We start from the raw sequence: 21,815 nt of genomic DNA, 5'->3' as shown, positions 1-21,815 counted from the left end.
GTGTTCTATTGCAATATTTCTCATTTATTTATCTTTTATTCCTTCGCAATAAAAAAACATGTCATTTGTTTCGAGTCAAACTATCTTTTATTAATAAAGTATGTTTATAATAAAGTATCATATTTATAATACAAAAGGGTATCATTACATTCGTCAAAATACTTTTATAAATATATCTATCTGGTGTTTATAAATGTTCACAATTTCTCTATGACCAAACATAAATTATTTTGACTTATACACGAAAAAACTAAAGTGAGAGAGTATTTATTTTATTTTTTAAATAAAAAGGGAAAAATGAGTCCCTTTGGCCATCTGTTTGCGGCCGACTTGCAATTTCCTTTTTCTTCTACGATGCGAAGCAACACCCTCCGGAAGTCCAGTCCCGGACATCTTCTCCGATCATCCCGTACTGCCGCCGCCGCCGCCGACACCACCACCACCTCCTCTTGTCGCCGCCCCTTTCCCGCCCTGCCGTTTTGGGTGGTGCGAGATGGCGCTCTCCGCCAGCGATGTGCCCACCATGTACACCGTCCTCGTCAATTCGCTCAGCGCCGACGAGGCGGCGCGGCGCCCGGCGGAGGCAGCTCTCGCGCATTGCGAGACCCGCCCGGGCTTCTGCTCCTGCCTCCTGGTAAGCCATTCCGCCTCTCCCCGTACTCTCACATCGCATCCTGGTTTCTTCTAGGGCTTGGCTTCTCGCCACCGGGTGTCCGATCTACGGGGCTGCTGCTTCAACTCCTACCGACCTATTTCTCTGGTTTGCTGCTTCGCAGGAGATCATCTCGGCGAGGGGATTGGCTTGTCGGGAGGATGTTCGCCTGCTCGCCACGGTGTATTTTAAGAACAGTATCAACCGCTACTGGCGGCGTCGCCGCGATTCGTAGTGAGTCCCGATTCCTCTTCCTTAATTCTAAGTGATTGATTGATTTCCGCCCCACCCCCCTTCTGAAAATCGTAGTAATATTGAAGCCTTGCAATTCTTTTGGGTGGCAGCATTTTTGATATTGTATATCACTTATATGTTTAATCCCATTGCCACTTCGGTTAGAGTCATTGCCAATTCGAGCTTACTAAATCATGGAATACTACTAGCTGGTCTCAAGAGGAGCCCTGAGCTCCAACATTCATATTGATTAGTTCCCTGTCACCTCTTTGTGTAGTAAATAGTTCTTTAGATTTGTTGGTAATCCAAAAGATCTGCTTGATAATTTGATGTTGCATAGCATAAATGGCACACTTCTTCAACTACATGTTAATAGTTTCTGACATCTCACTTACCAGATTAAAATTTCTTTGGTGCAGTGGAATTAGCAATGAGGAGAAGGACCACCTTCGGAAAAATCTTTTGCTAAACATGCGTGAGGAAAATAGCCAGGTGTGCACTATAATATGCATCCAGTTTGAGTCATAGATGGTAGACACATATAATGCGTATTGACGAGGCTGTATTTTCTTAATGCTGTAATGTAGATTGCACTGCAGCTAGCTGTATTAATCTCCAAGATTGCACGCTTGGATTACCCAAAGGAGTGGTATGTATTTGCGAAACAACTACTATCAGCTATCTTGCACATAGTTCGATTTGCGATTCAAGGCTACAATGGTTCCTCACATCTTGTCATTCAGGCCAGACCTTCTCTCTGTATTGGCACAACAGCTGCAGTCCGCTGATGTTCTTGCTTCACATCGTGTGTTTATGGTCCTGTTTCGAACTCTAAAGGAGCTGTCAACTAAACGGCTTGCTGTGGATCAGAAGAATTATGCAGCGGTAATTTCATTTTTCATTTTATAGAAGCCACTTATCCATGTGTGTCCCTACTCAGTTGTGTTTGTGTTTTGTCCATTGATATTTTTGTTTCATTTTATAATATTGTTCTGACACTGACTTCATAATAGCTTGTTGCCAGTGCCCCATAATGCATGAGACACAACATAGCAAACTCATATTATTTCTGGTTTTTCTTATTTGATCACATCAAGGCATCTCAAGGGGTTCACAGGTGGATTGTCATAATGTGAGCTTTTCACTATTGTCAAGTTATTGAATTGATCGAGAAACATGCCTTCCATATTCCATAGCATCTGCAATTGTGTTACCGTTCCATGAAATTGTGAATATGTGCTGGAAGTTTTTTTATGATAATATTCATTGTAATGAGATATTTACTTAAAAAGTAAAAAAATGTTCACAAACTAAGCAGCACATTCTTACACATCTTGTTTTCTTATGTAGATCACTGGCCACTTGTTTGAGTATACCTGGAACCTTTGGAAGAGTGATGTGCAGGCTATATTACAGAATCTTTCTATGCTCTCACAGAGGAATGACAGAGATTCCATTTTGGAGCAATCCAATGACCTTGCTTTGATTTGCGACCGGTGGTTGCTCTGCTTAAAGATTGTCCGGCAACTAATTTTTTCAGGTTATGCTAGTGACTCAAGAACTGCACAGGTAATCATATTATCTCCTTTGTTCATAGTCTTTCTGCTACTGAATGTTCATAAGCTGTTCCAGAAGCAAGATCTGCAACTAGCTGTTTACCTTTGTAGGAGGTCTGGCAGGTCAGGGAAGTTTGTCCAACAGTTTTGACTGCCATTAGATCCCTTCTTCCATATTGTAAGTTAATATTTTACTTGTACATTGCCTCGAATGCCCTCTTTTACCTATGTAGTTTCACCTGGGCATTAATTCTAACACCCTGAAATTGCTCTGATTTTGCTTTGACTTCATCAAATTTAGGCATTAGTGCAGTACTGTTTTGTGATATTTTTTTTGCTTCATTATTTAATATATTACTTCGAAAATGCTATTGATTAGAAAACTCAAAAGAGTGATATTGTAGTCATGTGTAAATATGCCCCGTTAACCACTTCTCTCTGATCACAAGTAAATTATCTGTTGTTGTTCTTTACTCTACAGATGACTCCTTCAAAGACAAGCAATCTAAACTATGGGACTTTGCAAAAAGAGCATGCACTAAGCTGATGAAAGTCCTCGTTACTCTACAAGGCAGACATCCATATTCTTTTGTTCACCAAACTGTGCTTCTTGCTACAGTTGACTTCTGTTTGAATATGATTACAAATCCTGAACAGACTGGCACAACTTTTGAGGAGTTTCTTATACAAAGCATGGTTTTGGTTAAATCAGTACTGGAGTGCAAAGAATACAGACCAAGTCCCACAGGACGTGTTATCAATGAAAATGCACAGCCTTTAAGTCTGGAGCAAAGGAAGAAAAACTTTGCAGCAGTGGCTAGTGACATGCTGAAGGCCGTTTTGTCTGGTGATCGAGTTGTGCTCCTTTGCAACATTTTAGTAAGGAGGTAGTATTTTGATTCCTTGGCAATCATATAATGAACCTTGTCAAGTTTAAGTAAGATAAAAATACAACTTGTCTCTTGTTAACCGAGTAAAGTATGCATTAATACTGAACAAACTGGTGAGCACATCATTTGGCCAGCAACCTAGATTGCTGCACCAACGCATGCTTAATGAATTCGTCTGTGTCTATTACCAGTAGAACAGGCGCCATTGAATATCTTGTAATTTTTCTGGTATTCATATTACATCTACAATTCTACACACAGGGTGCTTTTTTTTTTCATTTGTAGCTCATTTTATATTTTTATTTAGGATTTTTCTGGCCTTCAGGTACCTTAGAAGTTTGCAATTCTTTTGCAGATACTTCATTTACACAGCAGAGGATTTGGAAGAGTGGTCAGAGAATCCTGAGTCCTTCCACCATGAGCAGAATTTGGTTCAGTGGACCGAGAAAAAACGGCCATGTGCTGAAGCCCTCTTCATTGTTATCTTCGAGAAGTACCGAGAGGTGTGCACATTTAAATTTTCATTGTGGCCAGTGAGTCAATTGAATGCTTTAATGCTCACATGATCATGTGTCACTTCAGCTTCTAGCTCCAGTTGTTGCTTCTGTTCTTCGTGAAGCTATGGCTGTTTCTCCACCACAAGAAACAGATGTTACTGCTGGAATGCTTTTAAAGGATGCTGCCTATACAGCCGCCGGGCATGTTTATTATGAACTTTCGAACTACCTCAGTTTTAATGAATGGTAGGTTGCTAAGTTTGTAACTTTACGAGTTCTTAATGAAAATGATATCAGTCTTTGTAGAGCCGTTTGCAAATGCTCTTACATGTTTGTGTGTTAGCATCTTGTGTTGAGCATACTGACAAAGCATTATTGGGAAGTTGATGGTCATAGTGTGTTCTAAATGATTGCATTCCTATTTGTTTTTCTCTACTTTCTACAGGTTCCATGGATCTCTATCTATAGAAATTTCAAATCATCACCCCAATATGCGTATCATTCGTAGAAAAATTGCATTGCTACTTGGGCAATGGATTTCTGAGGTACGTTTTCTGTGATATGATATGATTTCAGAAAACCATATATGATATAGTTTACTTTCTGCACAGCGTCTAGGCTTAGTGGTTTACTTTATATTTGGGCTCCAACATTTGTTGCTCTGTAGATCAAGGGTGACACTCGGAAATTAGTCTACCGCGCTTTGGTTGGATTGCTGCAGGATAATGACATAGCCGTTAGGGTATGTTCTACCTCTGCAATTCCTTGGCATTATGCGTGTATAGTTGTACCTACTTGTTTTAATTGTTTGTTCATTATGTTCAACTTTCAGCTAGCAGCATGCTCTTCTCTGTGTTATCTTTTCCAAGAATCTTGCTTTTCTGAAGTAGATTTGTTTGAGTGTCTTCCTACATGTTGGACAATGAGTTTCAAGTTGATAGAAGACGTCCAAGAATTTGATTCAAAGGTTTGTATCTCAAAAGCACAATTCCTGTTCTCCTTCAACTTCTTTTTAACCTGATTTCTCTGTACGCATTGGAACTTCATGTTGTGCTATTAGTCAATACAATGCCGAGTAAAAGTTAGTCAGGAAGCAATGAATGGTTACATTAGGCAGGATCTAGTTGGTAGCTTGTGTTGCACACCAAATCTTGTACATCTACCTTTATGAATTTTCAGGTTTGCCCTCTCTCCTAATTTTTACCTATTTCTTTGTAGGTGCAAGTGTTGAACTTCATTTCAGTTCTTCTTGAACATGCGGGAGACAAGGTTATTCCATTTGCAAGTCAGCTATCTCAATTTTTTCAGATGGTATGGCTCATAGATTTCTGTCTGATAAACTTTCTGTTTGCTGCTCTCTATTCATTTAGAATATCCTTTGGGGAAAGCTGAGTTCACATAGTGCTTCTGGCATACCATCATTTGCTAAATGTTACACTAGAAGGGTCGAAGGGAGATAAAATGCCAACTTCTCTGGCAATATGCTTTATTCAGGTTTTGTGTCACAGTTTCAACATCTATTGCTGACTATCAGAGAAAACACATGAATATTACCGCGTCATGTTATATAGATTTGCCCTTGATAGTATCTGTTATCAAGTACTGCAAGGGAGCAAGTTTGTGTTTGCCCTCTTTTTTTCACAAGAAATAGAATCACAATATCAAACTTTAGTGGGGGCTGGTTCAATGCTATCAAGGGCTACCTAAAGTTTTGAGAAAAGGGCTCAATACGTTGATCATTCTAGTAGCCTGGGAATTTGGAAACATAGGAACTCTTTTGTTTTTGAAGGAGCTACCCTGTGTCTAGGCGGTTCTGCACAAAGTGGGAGAGGAATGTATACTTTGGTGCTCCGCTGGAGCGTTGGCTCTCAGCTAACTCCTCTCTAGGTTGTTCTCCCCGGGCCATCTCTCCTGAGGATATATTTTTCTAGTCGAGGTTGTATTTTGTTTAAGTTTTATAATAGGTGCTAACGTAATGTAAGGGGTTGGGTCTTGGAAAGGCCTCTTGATATCTCCTTGTACTATTTTTTCTTCTTAAATGAAATGACATGCAGCTTTCCTGCATTGTTCGAGGAAAAAAAAAGCTTTGGTTAGGGTGAAAAGAACTTTGTTGAGGCCTTGCGGGACTTCATCAGTTCAATATTCAGCGGTGCTGATTTTCCTTTCTGGTTCAAATTATTTAGTTGCCTAATTTTGTTTTCCTTTTCCAGATATGGAAAGAATCTGCGGGTGAAAGCTTGCTACAGATACAATTACTAACAGCACTTAGAACTTTTGTTTCTTCGCTTGGATTCCAGTCACCTCTTTCTTACCACATGCTTATTCCTATACTGCAAAGTGGTATCAATGTTGACAGCCCTGATGCTCTTAATCTTCTTGAGGACAGTGTTCTGGTAAGTGGTTCTTAACCATGTTGGCATGAACACAAGTACACGTGCATGCACAAAATCTCTAATATTCAGAATTCATACTGCAGTTGTGGGAAGCAACCCTTTCAAATGCCCCTTCCATTGTACCTCAATTTCTGGATTTATTCCCTTACCTCATGGGCATCATGAATAGAAGCTTTGACCATCTGGAGGTTAGAACTCACACCCCTAAAAAAAAGAAAGGAAACCTCTCTTGGTTCAGAATAAGGCAGTGTGTGCAAGTAGTTCTATTCAGTGTGATTGGGTTCTTTTAGTGTGTATGTGGCCTTTCTGTCCCCCCCCCCCTCTAAATATTTTTTGCTCCTTCTGTCCTAAAGTATAAGGTATCCAATATGGTAATCACAATATCTTAAGTGAGGGTTATGTGCGTCATTTTCTTTACCCCATAATATGTCATAGTCCTAGAATTCATAGGATACCTTGTATTTCACGACGGAGTAGGATATTTGTTAGTCTACTTCACGGTTTTAGAAAGATGTGAAATTGTGAATTGATTTTTTTTCTCATTTGTTAATGGTAACTTGCTGGCAAGTAGATCAATTATCACCAATTTAGCCTTACCATTATGGTTATTTACATATTGCTCATTAACTTTGGTGCTGTTATATTTACTTATTTTGTTGATCTCATCTCGGCGTACTATCAGTATCATCTGGAGGCGGCAAATGGTCCAGCTTCTGCTTATTTTACCAGCTATGTATTGCTGTTAGCTTTTAGTTTTTAGTTTTTTTTTTACCTCATATCCATCCATGAAAGGACCAATTGAGTTTTGGCACAAGACCAAAGTTCTTCATAATCATACGATATATTGTTCTGGTGAAAGTGGAACTTCTAAAAGCAACTTCTCTTAGCTGTTGCTGCAAATTGAGTGATATGCAGTTTTAGATTGCTCTTATTTGTATTTGTGCTATATTTGAGTTTATAAGTTTATTTTATTACATGCCATATCTCCAGATTTGGAGATATTTATTTGCTTTGACTCTCAAATTAGATTATTTTGCAGGTCACAATGAAAATAATTGAGGATTACATAATTTTTGGTGGATCAGAATTTTTGAAAAGCCATGGTGCAAGCCTAGCTAACATCATTGATACTATTGTTGGAAATGTCAATGGCAAAGGACTTCTCACTGCGCTTCCTATTGTTGATCTTCTTATTCAGGTTACAATACTTTGTCCTAGTGAAGCAACTCTACTTTCCCGAGTAACTTCTGGTGATGTTGGTTACTGTGAATTTGTTGGGACAAGTTGATGTGAGGGAACCTAGTTTTCTACCGTACTAAATTTGCTGTAACCATAATTTCATAGGCTAGAAAATACAAGGAAACTGTTGGTCCTGAATATGCAGTGCTGTAGTTAAGGAGCCTTGTGCTGTGAAGAATTTCTATTCATTGACTTTTTATCTGCCCATCAGGTCATAAGGTCCTGTAATTGAATTGTCTAGACCTATATCTCCTTTTTTTTTTAAAAAAAAAACTTGTTGCAGTTAGCTTTCTTCTTTTGCTGAGATCTAAGTTTCTAATCAGAGCTTCTTGGTGCAGATCTTTCCTCTGGAAGCTCCACCATTGATATCCAGTGCTCTTCAGGTACTTATAAACTTGGTCATGTGTCTGGCGTGCTCCAATGACCCTCCATTTTTCATTACATTGTTTTTCCATTTCCATTGATCTAACTTGTGCGTTCATGACAACTTCTAGAAACTTACCTTCATATCGTTGAGTCAAGATGATGGGCAAAACCCGTCTAGGACAACTGTCCGGGCATCCTCTGGGGCGATTCTTGCTAGGCTTCTGGTGATGAATACAAACTTTTCGTCACAACTATTATCAGAGCCTGCCCTTTTGGCAAGCATGCAACAAGCTGGGATTTCTGTGAACAATAATCTGCTTCTTTCTTTAGTTGATATGTGGATCGACAAGGTACTTCCTTCAGCGCGGAAATTGGGCACCTTGTTCTAAAGATTATTTTTTCATAAGGTCGTTTTAAAGATTGGGATACCTACATAGTTCTAGTGGCTAATGTTCTAGGCTCTTTTGATCCCGCCATTTGACTTCAATGTGTACAAGGCCCCGTTTGGATGCTCCTGGGGTTATAAGAATCCAGATAGTAGATAGTGATTTTGAGAATCTAGATTTTGGATGGAAATAATCTAATCTGTTTAGATTCCCAGATTATACTCTGGATAGTGGATGCATTGTACAAGCGAAATGTCTAAAATTCCCTTGAGATGGTTTTGTGGATAAAGTTGAAGCAAGGGCAAAATGGTCTTTTCCCACCCTCATAGAGAAGCGATATTCGACTATAGCCTTGGATTTCTCAAACACATACCAGAATCCCCTAGAAGCCCTTTCGTTTGGATAGGATTCTGTTTTTTTGGCCGGATTGTAAAATCCTATCCGGATACAAACGAGCCCTAAATTATGCTGTGCATTTGATGTATCTAACCTGTTCTTGTTTCAACATATATCCTGACCTGGTGATGCTGGGGTTATGGTTGTGTTGTCAATGAAACTTTTCTGTTCATACAAAACCGTGCTTGTGTCTATTCATACAATGATTGAATGCTTGATATCAGCCTCACTTTAGTATTTTTGACGTGTTTTAGCTGTTGATATGCGAGTCTTGTAAATTCTGGAAGAGCTTAGTGGTTTTTGTGGTACTATTTTAACAAGCACTATGTCATTGGACAGGTAGATGATGCAAATGCTATACAGCAGAAGGAATATGCAATGGCGCTTTCTATAATTTTGACACTACAGGTACCTCAGGTCATTGACAAACTTGATGACATACTGAGGTATGTTAGAACCAAAACACAGGTTTGGGGCTGAATTTTAGATTTCATTAGCCATACCACAACTATGGCAGGTTGGGGATACATATAGGATAGCTTGCTTGAGCCTTAAGAAAGCTACAACATATTCTAGAGATGCTAAAGTATATGCTAGGGATAAAGGTAAGGGCTGACACAGCCGCCAACTACTCTAGATAAGTATCCTAAGTAGATAAGAACAAGACTTATAGCTGTCATTCTCCCCCTAAGTCTTGTGTGGCGCCTTCTGGGGAATTTGAACCATCCCAATCCTGGCGCGAAGCTCCTGGAACTTGACCCGCCCAAGGGACCTGGTGAGAAGATCGGCGAGCTGATCCTGGGTGTTGATGTAGCCGGCCTTGATGCCCCCTCATCCAAACAACTCCCGATGAAGTGGTATTTGATGCGGATATGCTTGCTGCGCTCATGGAAGACGGGGTTCTTCGCCAAAGCCAAGGCGGACTTGTTGTCCACCCTGAGCTCCACAGCTTCTGCGTCCCTGCCCAGGAGATCGCCTAGCAGCCGAGCCAACCAGAGAGCTTGAGTCGAAGCGGTTGTGGCAGCGATGTACTCCGCCTCGCAACTGGACAGAGCCACCACTTGCTGCTTGACCGACTGCCAGCTGATTAGACACTTGCCGAGGAAGAATAGCGTCCCGCTGGTGCTCTTGCTTGTGTCGATGTTGCCGGCGAGGTTGCTGTCGCTGTACCCGATGAAGTGCTCCGCACCGGGACACATCGGGTAGTGTAAGCCGTAGTCGGAAGTGCCCGCGACGTAGCGGAGGATCCTCTTGACGGCCTCCTCGTGCTCTATCGTCGGTCGCTGCATGAACCGACTGACGTAGCCAACAGCGAACGTCAGGTCCGGCCATGTGTGGACGAGGTAGCGAAGGCTGCCCACAATGCGCCGGTACCGCGTGGCGTCGACCTCCTTCGCCGTGTTGTCGCGGCTCAGCTTCAGCCTCTCCTCTATGGGGGTGTGCTGGGTTGCAGCCGGTGAGCCCGCCCAACTCGACGATGCGCTTGGCGTAGACGGTCTGGCGAAGGGAGATGCCGGGGAGCTGCCCTGGTGGACCTCGATCCCCAGGTAGAAGGAAAGAAGGCCCAAGTCGCTCATCTGAAAGGTCGCCTTCATCTCCTCCTTGAATGACTCCACCTCGGCCTCCTTGGTGCCGGTGATCACCAAGTCGTCGACGTAGACGCCTACCAACAGGGCATTGCCTCCCTTGCCCCATCGGTAGACTGCAGCCTCGTGAGGACTTTGCTGGAACCCCATTTGCTTGAGAGTGGAGTCCAACTTGGCGTTCCAAGCTCGAGGTGCCTGCCACAGGCCGTAGAGGGCCTTGCGTAGGCGAAGAACCTTGTTCTCCTTGCTGGGGATGACGAATCCCGGCGGCTGGTGGACGTAGACCTCCTTCAGGTCACCGTTGAGGAAGGCGGACTTGACGTCCATGTGGTGCACACGCCAACCGTCCTGGGTCGCCAATGTGAGGAGACGGACGGACTCCATCCGCGCAACGGGCGCGAAGGCGTCGTCGAAGTCGACTCCCTCCTGCTGGACGAACCCGCGCGCCACCAGACGCGCCTTGTGCTTGATCACCGCCCCGGCCTCATCCTTCTTGAGCTCGTAGACCCACTTAAGGGTGATGGCGTGGTGGCCGGCAGGAAGATCCGCCAGCTCCCACGTCCGGTTCCGCTCGACCGCGTCCATCTGCTGCATCGCGGCGCGCCATGCCGCGTCTCCCTCCGCCTCAGCGAAGGAGCGGGGCTCGTCGTCCTCGTGCGCCAGGTGCAGCTCCGCCTCGAAGTCGTGCACCGCCAGTCCACGGACGGGCTGATCACCGAAGGTGTTGTCCAAGGTGCGGTAGCGTGTAGCGCAGAGGCTCGTCATCGTGGTAGGCATCGACGCGATCCTCGTCGTCGGACAGCGGAGTGGCGAATTCCACCGTGCGCTGCTCATCACGGACCAAGGCTGCTGCTGCCGATCTCGGAGGTGTGGGCACCGATGCAAGAGATTGGGGAGCCAGTGTAGGAGAGCGGGGCGTAACCGGTGGTACAGGTGGTGGAGGACTTGCTGGTGGTGTAGGCGGTGGAGGACTTGCCGGAGCTGATGGCGAGCCGGGTGCTGAGGTAGACGAGCTCGGTGAAGATGAGCTGCTAGCTCCCCCGGCTCCCTCGAAGTGGACGTAGTCGACGACGAAGTCTCTGAGAGTCGAAGTCGAGCCGTCGTCCACCGCCTTGTCCTAGGCCCAGCCTCACCCTTCGTCGAACACGACGTGCCGGGAGATGCGGACGCGCTGTGTTGCAGGGTCAAGGATGCGGTAGGCCTTGACGCGTTCCGCGTAGCCGATGAAGACCCCTGGCGTGCTCCGGTCGTCGAGCTTGCCGACGTGGTTGAGCTCCTTGGTGAAGGCGAGACAGCCGAAGACGCGGAGGTGGCTCACCACCGGCTTACGCCCGTGCCAGGCCTCGTACGGCGTCTTGCCGTCAAGAGCCTTGGTGGGCGAGCGGTTGAGGAGATGGACGGCAGCCATCACCGCCTCCCCCCAGTAGATTGCCGACATCTCTCTCTGCTTGAGGAGGGCACGGGCAGTGGCCACCACCGTCTGGTTGCGGCGCTCAACGACGTCGTTCTGCTGCGGGGTGTACGGCGCGGAGAAGTGGCGCTGGATCCCCTCGTCGGCGCAGTACGCCGCGAGCTCAGCCGTCGTGAACTCGCCGCCGTTGTCGGTGCGTAGCACCCGAAGCTTGCGGCCGCACTCCTTCTCCGCAGCAGCTTGATGGCACTTGATGGCGTTTGTAGCCGCCGCCTTGGTGTCGAGCAGGACTGCCCACATGTAGCGGGACACGTCGTCGACGAGGAGCAGGAAGAAGCGCTGGCCTCCAGGTGTGGCTGGTGTCACGGGGCCACAGAGGTCACCGTGCACGAGCTCCAGCTTCTCCTTGGCGCGGAAGCTCGCCTGGCGGGGGAAGGGGAGCCGCCACTGCTTGGTGAGGACGCAGGTGTCGTAGAACTGCTCCACGTGCTCGACTCGCGGCATGCCCTGCACCATTTCCTTGTTGCCGAGCTGCTTCAGGGCCTCGAAGTTGAGGTGCCCAAAGCGCTCGTGCCACCGCCAGGAGTCGTCGTCGTGGCGGGCTGCAAGACACGGGCTACGCCACCTGCACGTGGAGGACGTAGAGGCGGTTGGCGCCTCTGTTCACCTTGACGAGAAGGCGACCGTGGCGATCCCAGATACGCAAGACCCCGTGCTCGATCTCCACGCGCGAGCCGTTCTCATCCAGCGCGGGGATGTAGTAGACACCGGTGAGCAGCCGGTGCTCGCCGGTCTTGCGGTGTAGACGACGGAGCCGACGCCCTTGATCTCCACGGTGGAGGCGTCCCCGAACTTGACGGAGCCTCAAACGTCGGAGTCGAGCTCGGAGAAGAACTCCCTCCACCCGGTCATGTGGGTGGCGCCGGTGTCGAGGTACCACCCGTCGATCTTGTCGCCGACGGACTCGTTGCCGAGGAAGATGTGAGCCCGCGGCTCGTCGAGGTGGAGGAGCGCGGCGGCGGCCGGCGCGGGAGAGGAGTGCGGCTCGATGCCCCCTGTATGCAGAACAGAGTCGGCTCGTCACCCTCTTGCGCTTGCGCGACGTGCGCCTGACCGCCGCGCTTCGCCTGCGGGCAGTCCTTGGCCCAGTGGCCGGACCTCCCGCAGTTGCAGGTGTCGTCGCGGGTAGCCTTGTGCTCGTTGTCGGCGCCGCCAGGAGCGCCACCACGCGCCTTGTCCTGCTTGCGTGGCCGACGCTTGCGGCTGCTCGACGAACCCGAAGCTAAAGAACCCGGGGCCTCCCCCTTCTTCCGCTCCCGCTGGCGGGCGAGCCACTGCTCCTCGGTGAAGAGAAGTTTGCCACCGATGGTGACCGGCTCTGAGGGAGGTAGCTGCTCGCGGTTGTCGACGGCCTTGAGGCAACCCATCACCTCCTCGATCGACAGCTCGGAGAAGTCCAGCAACATCTTGATCGCGATGGCGACCTGCGAGTACTTCTTAGAGACGACGCGGAGGAACTTCTCGACAGCTCTCTCCTCGTCGATGTCGTTGACGCCGTACGGCGCCAACTGCTGTTAGTCGTTGAATTCTCACCCTTGGTAGTAGGAGAATTCTTACTCTCATCGAGGGAGGATGACATTAGGAGTTGGGGCAATTTTCTTGTCGATTTCTCACACAAACTCACACAAATGCCATACCAACCTGAGGGGTTGGGGTTACATACTTATAGGCTGCTAGCCAGCCAAGCATATGCCAAGATGCTAGTCTAAGATGCTAATATGCTGTCCTAGCTAAGATGCTGTCCTCTAGTCTAAGATGCTGTCCTAAAAACAGAAAAACAGCCACAAGGACCATGTGAGCAGCACAGCCCCACAAAGACCAGCCACACATGAGACTTATCCATCATTCTCCCCCTAAGTCTCGTGCGTCGTCTTGTGGGAGAGTTGAACCATCCCGGTCCTGGAGCAGAGCTCAAGGAACTTGATCCTCCCAAGGCGCTTGGTGAGCAGGTCCGCAAGCTGGTCCTTGGTGTTGATGTAGCTCGCCTTGATGCTCCCTTCCTCCAAACAACCTCGGATGAAGTGGTACCTCACCCAGATGTGCTTGCTGCGTTCGTGGAACACGGGGTTCTTTGCCAGGGCCAGAGCGGACTTGCTGTCCACCCTGAGCTCCACCGCTCTAGTGTCTCTGCCGAGGAGATCACCAAGCGTCGAGCGAGCCAGAGCGCCTGAGTCGAAGCGGTGGAGGCCGCTATGTACTCGGCCTCGCAGCTGGACAGGGCCACCACCTGCTGCTTGACCGACTGCCAGCTAACGAGACACTTGCCGAGGAAGAAGAGGATCCCGCTCGTGCTCTTGCTGGTGTCGATGTCGCCGGCGTGGTCGCTGTCGCTGTACCCGACGAAGTGTGCCGCCTCAGGGCACCTCGGGTAGTAGAGGCCGTGGTCGAGAGTCCCCGCAACGTAGCGGATGATCCTCTTCACAACCTGCTGGTGCTCCGTCGTCGGTCGCTGCATGATCCGACTAACGTAGCCGACGGAGAATGCCAAGTCCGGCCGTGTGTGGGCGAGGTAGCGAAGGCTCCCCACAAGACGCCGGTACTGCGTAGCGTCCACCTCCGTCGTGCTGTCGCGGCTCAACTTCAGCCTCTCCTCCATCGGAGTGAGAGCTGGGTTGCAGTCGGTGAGCCCAGCTAGCTCATCGACGCTCTTGGCGTAGGCGGTCTGTCGAAGCGTGATCCCGGAGTCATCCTGGTGCACCTCGATTTCCAGGTAGAAGGGGAGAGGCCCCAGGTCACTCATTTGGAAAGTGGCCTTCATCTCTTCCTTGAATGCCGCCACCTCCGCATCCTTGGTGCCGGTGATCACCAAGTCGTCGACGTAGACACCCACCAGCAGGGCATTTCCTCCATTGCCCCGTCGGTAGATGGCCGCCTCGTGCAGGCTTTGCTCGAAGCCCATCCCCTTTAGCGTGGAATCCAACTTGGCATTCCACGCCCTCGGTGCCTGCCGCAAGCCATAGAGGGCCTTGCGCAGGCGGAGTACCTTGCCCTCCTTGTCGGGGATCACAAATCCCGGCGGCTGGTGCACGTAGACCTCCTCCTTCAAGTCGCCGTTAAGGAACGCCGACTTGACGTCCATGTGATGAACACGCCAGCCCTCCAGGGCAGCTAGCGCAAGGAGGAGTGCACGAACTCCATCCGTGCCACGGGAGCAAAGGTGTCGTCGAAGTCGACCCCCTCCTGCTGCACGAAACCTCGTGCCACCAAGCGAGCCTTGTGCTTGACGATGGCGCCGGCTTCATCCCTCTTCAGCTTGTACACCCACTTAAGGGTGATCGCGCGGTGACCACGAGGAAGGTCAGCAAGCTCCCAGGTGCGGTTCTTCTCAACCGCATCCATCTCCAACTGCATCGCGGCGCGCCATGCCGCGTGTCTCTCGGCCTCTGCATACGACCGAGGCTCGCCGTCGTCACACGCAAGGTGCAACTGCGCCTTCAGGTCGTGAGGCACTGGTCCCGGCACCGGCTGGTCGCCAAGAAGGTTCTCCATCGTACGGTACCGCAATGGCTCGCCGTCGTGGTACGCGTCGATGCGCTCCTCGTCGTGAGAGAGCGGAGTAGCGAGCTCAACCGGGCTGTGCTCGACACGAGCTGGAGTAGACGTGCCCCGGAGAGGTGCCTGTCGATGCTGGAGTGCGTGGCGTTGCCGGCTGTGGTGGAGCCGGCGAAGAACTCATCGCAGCCGAGGTCCTGGCTGGAGAGCGTGGTGTTGTCGGAGTAGCAGGCGCCGGGGTCGGTGGAGGCTCGGGGACTAGGGTAGACGCGCTCGCCGAAGAAGAGCTGCCTACTCCCCCAGCTCCCTCAAAGTGGACGTACTCGACAGTGAAGTCGTCGTACGTCGGAGCCGAGCCATCGTCCACCGCCTTGTCCCACGCCCATCCTCGCCCTTCGTCGAACACAACGTCGCGCGCCGTGCGCACACGCTGTGTCTTCGGGTCGAGGATGCGGTAGGCCTTCGAGCCTTCCGCGTAGCCGATGAACACTCCCGGAGTGCTCCTGTCGTCGAGCTTGCTGATGTGGCCAAGCTCCTTAGCGAACGCGAGGCAGCCGAAGACCCGCAAGTGGGAGACCGCCGGCTTGCGCCCATGCTAAGCCTCGTACGGCGTCCTGCCGTCGAGCGCCTTGGTAGGCGAGCGGTTGAGGATGTAGACGGCCGTCACCACCGCCTCTCCCCAGAAGACAGCCGGCATCCCCCTCTGCTTGAGGAGGGCCCGAGCCATCCCCACAACCGTCTGGTTGCGCCGCTCGACGACGCCGTTCTGCTGTGGGCTGTACGGCGCGGAGTAGTGGCGCTGAATGCCCTCGTCAGCGCAGTACGACGCGAATTCAGCCGCCATGAATTCGCCGCCGTTGTCGGTGCGCAGCACGCGCAGCTTGCGGCCGCACTCCGCCTCCGCAGCCTCTTCCTTGCTGCCGAGGACCATCACCCACATGTAGCGGGAGAGGTCGTCGACGAGCAGCAGGAAGTAGCGTCGTCCTCCCGGTGTGGCCGGTGTCACCGGGCCACACAAGTCCCCGTGCACAAGCTCGAGCCTCTCCTTGGCTCGAAAGCTAGCCCGCTGTGGAAAGGGGAGTCGCCTCTGCTTCGTCAACACGCAGACGTCGCAGAACTGCTCCACATGGTCGAGGCACGGCAGGCCTCGCACCATCTCCGTGGCACTGAGCCGCTTCAGGGCCTCAAAGTGAAGGTGCCCGAAACGCTCGTGCCATTGCCACGCCTCGTCGTCCCGACGAGCAGCGAGACAGAGGGGTTGTGCCACCTGCACGTTAAGGATGTAGAGTCGATTTGCGCTTCTGGATACCTTGGCAAGAAGGCGACGATGACGATCCCAAATCCTCATGACTCCGTCCTCAACCACCACGCGCGAACCGTTCTCATCCAGCTGTCCCAAGCTGATGATGGAGTTCCTCAACGCGGGGATGTAGTAGACTCCGGTGAGCAGCCTGTGCTCACCAGACACGGTGGTGAAGATGACGGAGCCGACGCCCTTGATCTCCACGCCGGAGGCATCCCCAAACTTGACGGAGCCTCGGATGCTAGAGTCAAGCTCGGTGAAGAACTCCCGTCGACCGGTCATGTGATGGGTGGTGCCGGTGTCGAGGCACCACCCGTCAGTCTTGTCGTTGCCGGAGCTGTCGCCGAGGAGGGCGTGTGCTTTTGGCTCGTCAAGGTGGAGAGCCGTTGCGGCCGGTGCCGCTGGAGGTAGCTCGATGCTGGCATGTGCCATGAACAGAGCCGGCTCCTCCTCCGCCTGTGCGACGTGGGCCTGGCCGCGTCGTGGCTGTCGACAGTCCTTGGCCCAATGGCCAAGCTGGCCGCAGTTGCGGCAGGTGTCGTCTCGTGCCGGCTTATGCCTACCGGCGGCGCCACCCTGGGCGCCTCCGCGGGCATCACCCTCGGCACGTCCTCGCGCCCCGGCCTGGGCGTCTCTGCGCGCCTTGCGCGGCTTGCCACGCTTGCGGCCGCCTGTCGCGGAAGAAGGCTCCCTCTTCCTTCGGTCACCTTGGCTGGCCAGCCACTGCTCCCGAGTGAGAAGGAGCTTCCCGCCAGTGGTGATGGGCCCCGAGAGGGACTGTGGCTCATCGCTGTCGACGACCTATCGCCTCCTCGATCGACATCGTGGAGAGATCCAGCAGAGACTCGATCGAGCGAGCCATCTGCTTGTACTTCTCGGGGACGCAGCGGAAGAGCTTTTCGACAGCTCTCTCCTCGCCGTAGGTGTCGTCGCCGAACTGCACCATCTTCTGCAACAGAGTGTTGAGACGGAGAGCAAAGTCATCAACGTCCTCACCTGGCTTGAAGGCTAGGTTCTCCCACTCCTTGCGAAGTGCCTGCAGTGTGGACTTGCGGGCGCGGTCGCTGCCGATGCGTGCCGCAGCGATGGCGTCCCAAGCCTCCTTGGCAGTCCGCTTGCTGGTAAGCGAGAACTGCATCTCGGGCGGGACTGCAGCGATGAGAGCATCCAGCGCCCGTCGATCTAGGTCGTAGTCGACGTCGCCGTACCGGACTGCCTCCCACATGTGTCGCACCTGGAGCTTTACCCTCATCACCGCAGCCCACTCGACGTAGTTGGTCTTGGTGAGGGTAGGCCACCCACCGCCGGGGCCGACGTCCCTGACAACAGCCTGGAACCCGTGGTAACCACGGTACCGATCCGGGAAGAGAGAGCCACGCTGCCTGTGAAGGCCGCGCTCTCCATCGACCCGTCGGTACCGATCCGGGGAGAGAGAGCCACGCTGCCTGTGAAGGCCGCGCTCTCCATCGACCCGTCCGCCATCGTTGCCGTGCGCGCCTCCTCCAGGAGCGCCGCCGGCGCGTCCGCGCCTGTCTGGGCTGCCGCCGCGCTCGTGGGCGTGCGCGGCTGCCCCAGGAGCGCCACCGCCGTGTGCGCCTCCTCCAGGAGCGCCGCCAGCGCGTCCGCGCCTGTCTGGGCTACCGCCACGCTCGTGGGCGTGCGCGGCTGCCCACTGCGCCGCCCGCGCTCGCGCTGCCTCCCTCTCTAGCAGCTCGAGGTCCGCGTCGGTAGTGTCGTCAGCGGAAATGGAGCTGCCGATGCTGCCGCGCAGAGCCTCGACCTCCGTTGCTGCCGCACGCGCTGCATTCGCCGCCGCCGCTGCTTCCGCCTCCACTCTGGCTGCTGCCAACTCCGCCGCTGCCAGCCTCGACGCCCTTGCCGCCGCTGCAGCGGTCTCTGCCGCGGCAAGTTCGGCCTCCTGCCGACGCTGCGTGCTCGAGGCGACCGAGCGCTGAGACTGCCTTGCGGACATGACGCACTACCGGGGGGCTGCTGCTCGTCTGCGCGGGGGAGGAGTGAGCAGGAGCGGCCGGAGCTGCTGCTCGTAGCTGGGGCTGTTGTGTGGCTAGGAGGGGAGATGAGCAGGAGATGCTCAGGCTACAGGATAATACGGCTCCGATACCAGTTGTTAGTCGCTGAATTCTCACTCTTGGTAGTAGGAGAATTCTTACTCTCATCGAGAGAGGATGACACTAGGAGTTGGGGCAATTTTCTTGTCTATTTCTCACACAAACTCACACAAATGCCATACCAACTTGAGGGGTTGGGGTTACATACTTATAGGCTGCTAGCTAGCCAAGCATATGCCAAGATGCTAGTCTAAGATGCTAATATGCTGTCCTAGCTAAGATGTTGTCCTCTAGTCTAAGATGATGTTCTCTAACATGCTGTCCTCTAGTCTAAGATGTTGTCCTAAAAACAGAAAAACAGCCACAAGGACCATGTGAGCAGCACAGCCCCACAAAGACCAGCCACACATGAGACTTATCCATCAACTGCTGCATCAGTGCCTGCCGATCCTCGTCGAAGTCGGCGTCGCCGTACCGTACCGCATCCCACATGCACCGCGCCTGCATCTTCACCTTCATCACCATGGACCACTCGGCGTAGTTGGTCTTGGCGAGCATGGGCCATCCGCCGCCAGCGTCCTTGACGACGGTCTGCACGACGGGAGGGGAGCCGGGCCGGCCACGGCAACCACGGCGCCGGTCTGGGGAAGGGTTGGCGCCGCCTGTGAGGGCTCCGCGTGCCAGCGTCCCGTCCGCCTAGGTCCCGCGCCTCGCACCGCTCCTCCCGCTCCAGCCAGGCGTTGGCGTCGCGTGCCACCCACTCGTCCCGGTCGAAGTTGCGGCGTGGTCCGTCGAAGCGGCCCGCGTCGGTCGTCGAAGCCGTCGAAGTGGTCGCCAGCCTCACGTCCACCCAGGCCGCCCGCGTCGGGCCAGGTCCGCTCGGCGTCCGCTTCGCGGCGTAGAGCCGCAGCCGCCGGCGCTCCTGCATCCGACGCACCCGCCGTAGTCCTCTTGCTCGTCCGCCTCCGCACATAGCTCAGCCGCTGCTGCTGCAGCCTCCCGCGCCTCCGCTGCTGCCTGGTGGGCGGCTTCAGCCACACACGCCGCAGCAAGCTCCGCCTGGGCGATGCGAGCCACCCGCTCCGCTGCTGCTGCACGCTCGGCTGCCGCCTCCTCGCGCCTGGCTGCTGCTGCCACTGCAGTACGTATGCTGGAGGTGGTGGAACGGTTGGAGGAAGAGGATGAGGAGTGGAGAGACATGGCGACGGATTGGGATGGGGTAAGGGTAGAACCCAGATGAACTTAGGCTCTGATACCATTTGTTAGAACCAAAACACAGGTTTGAGGTTGAATTTCAGATTTCATTAGCCATACCACAATTATGGCAGGTTGGGGATACATATAGGATAGCTTGCTTGAGCCTTAAGAAAGCTACAACATATTCTAGAGATGCTAAAGTATATGCTAGGGATAAAGGTAAGGGCTGACACAGCCACCAACTACTCTAGATAAGTATCCTAAGTAGATAAGGACAAGACTTATAGCTGTCAAGGTAAGATGTTTCTTGGGCATTTAACTGAAACTGAAAGTCTGCCTTGTTGGTGGTTGGGTACGTACTAATGAGTTATATGATTTTATGCAGTGTCTGCACTACTGTCATTATAGGAAGCCGTGAAGTAAAGACTGAGGATGATACTAGGTATCCTTTTGTCCTTCATTTTAATACGATTAAGGCTCTTTTATTTGTTTTTAAACCTTTGAGGCCTAGATTATTCTGTCAGCAACTCTTGATATAATTGTTTGCAGTGGCGATATCACAAGCTCTTCATGGATAGGCAACGATGGTTCAGGTTATTCCAATACTTCAAGCAAAGAGCTGAGAAAGCGCCAGGTATGGCATGCTTTACCTGGCTGTTCATTTCCAAATACATACAGGTTTGTAAGGGCACTGTTTCTGAAAGTTGTTTGTTGACTAGGTAAAGGATTCAGATCCAATCAAACAAGCATCGCTAGAGAACGTGTTAAGAGAGAACTTAAAAGCATGTGCAGTTTTCCATGGGGATGAAGCATTCAATGCTGCCATTGGCAGGATCCATCCATCTGCGTTTGCTCAGCTGCAGCAGGCCCTGAATACTGCATAAGATGTGCATAGCTGCTACTTGATTGTTTGGTGATAAACTGATATTGAACCATTAGGTGGAGCAGGCATTGCTTCGTGAGGCACCATGAGCGTATAGTGTGGTGGGTGATAGAAACACAGTACGACCTACCAAAGCCTTGAGTAGTTCAACAAAAGGCTGCATGCTTTGATGTATGTAACGTGGTCCTTGCTTCTTTTTCAGGTGCTGCCATTTGAAGCAGAGCGGCGATGTAGCATACTGTTGAACATGACATGAGTTATTGATGACACAGCAGTGCAGAGTGCCTAAGCTACCTAGCGTACGAGCATGTAGGGGGGTAGTATGGATTGGTTGGTTATTTGTTCCTGAATTGTCTCAGGGCAGTGATTTTCTGATGTCTGGGACCGTGAGGTTTGGTTGGTGCCGAGATATGATTGGGGCTGGGTGATTGTTGTTCGGTGTGTTGTAGGAGAATTGGATTTGGTCGGTCGTGTGGATGGCCAGAGTTTTTATAGCTGTCCCTTCCAAGATGACTGACTCGAGGTCCTGGGTTCAGTTTGTTCATTCATACGTTTTTTTTTTCCTCCTGGTGAAATCTGAAATCATGGCCAGGCAACCATCCTCCTTACTGGTGACCCCGAGGAGGTTGTTTGAGAAGGACCTTGTCGCGTGAGAAATACAATCCAATGGTTGCCCTGGAATGCAATTTTTTGTTTTAGGTTTATGTTTCGCAGGCTCCATGCTGTCGTGCTCTTGTGTTGTGCCTAAGAATAAATGATGGAGATGTTTGCATTGGATTTCCTGGTGACTAGTCTATTTTGGTTTGGTCATTCTTACATTTAGGGAGTGTTGGTTTGATCGGGAGTCTGGAGAAGACATGTACTGTACTGGTTTTGAACAACTGCCTGCTCCGTTATTAGGCTTGTTGATTGATCCGACGCTATATGCTACATCTTTTATTGCTGAATTTAGTGCGTCTGTATACAGTGATTACTCTGGAGTACTGTATATGAGCGTTGTCGCTTGTCGGTCCTCAGATGTGTCCGCCTCACAGTGCCCTTGACGGTCGAGCACTCGTGCATGCTTTTTTTTTTTTTTTTTTTTAGTGTTCGGCTGGGATGAAATAAAGCACTGTATATGCTGGAAATCCTGTTTATGCTGAAATTTTATGAGAAAAATATTGCTCCGGCTAGAAAAAAAACAAGTCGAACTTGCTCAGCTGAAC

At 51.2% G+C, this 21,815-nt stretch overlaps 1 protein-coding gene across 4 annotated transcripts; it reads left to right on the top strand.

Annotated features, from left to right (window-relative positions):
• The first annotated feature begins 330 nt into the window (after positions 1–330).
• On the top strand, positions 331–21,314 carry LOC136542841 (uncharacterized). 4 transcript variants are annotated; one of them, XM_066535470.1, is made up of 24 exons: positions 331–634; positions 777–886; positions 1,306–1,378; positions 1,474–1,535; positions 1,630–1,771; positions 2,237–2,455; positions 2,554–2,620; positions 2,924–3,329; positions 3,688–3,835; positions 3,915–4,075; positions 4,275–4,374; positions 4,497–4,571; positions 4,662–4,796; positions 5,048–5,140; positions 6,040–6,222; positions 6,306–6,410; positions 7,262–7,420; positions 7,800–7,844; positions 7,956–8,177; positions 8,949–9,055; positions 20,113–20,169; positions 20,277–20,361; positions 20,447–20,711; positions 20,813–21,314. In XM_066535470.1, exons 1-23 carry the CDS (start codon positions 494–496, stop codon positions 20,609–20,611), a joined length of 3,060 nt encoding a protein of 1,019 aa, XP_066391567.1. In that variant the 5' UTR covers positions 331–493; the 3' UTR covers positions 20,612–20,711; positions 20,813–21,314. The 4 variants fall into 4 exon arrangements, with proteins under 4 accessions (XP_066391567.1, XP_066391565.1, XP_066391566.1 ...); XM_066535468.1 differs by having other exon boundaries at positions 7,250–7,420; XM_066535469.1 differs by having other exon boundaries at positions 7,250–7,420; positions 20,447–20,729.
• The last annotated feature ends 501 nt before the right edge of the window (positions 21,315–21,815 follow it).

Source organism: Miscanthus floridulus, chromosome 3 (genome assembly GCF_019320115.1).
Source record: "Miscanthus floridulus cultivar M001 chromosome 3, ASM1932011v1, whole genome shotgun sequence".
Classification (NCBI taxonomy): Eukaryota; Viridiplantae; Streptophyta; class Magnoliopsida; order Poales; family Poaceae; genus Miscanthus; species Miscanthus floridulus.
Note: the sequence above shows the minus strand (reverse complement) of the source record. Positions and strands in the feature narration are given on the sequence as shown.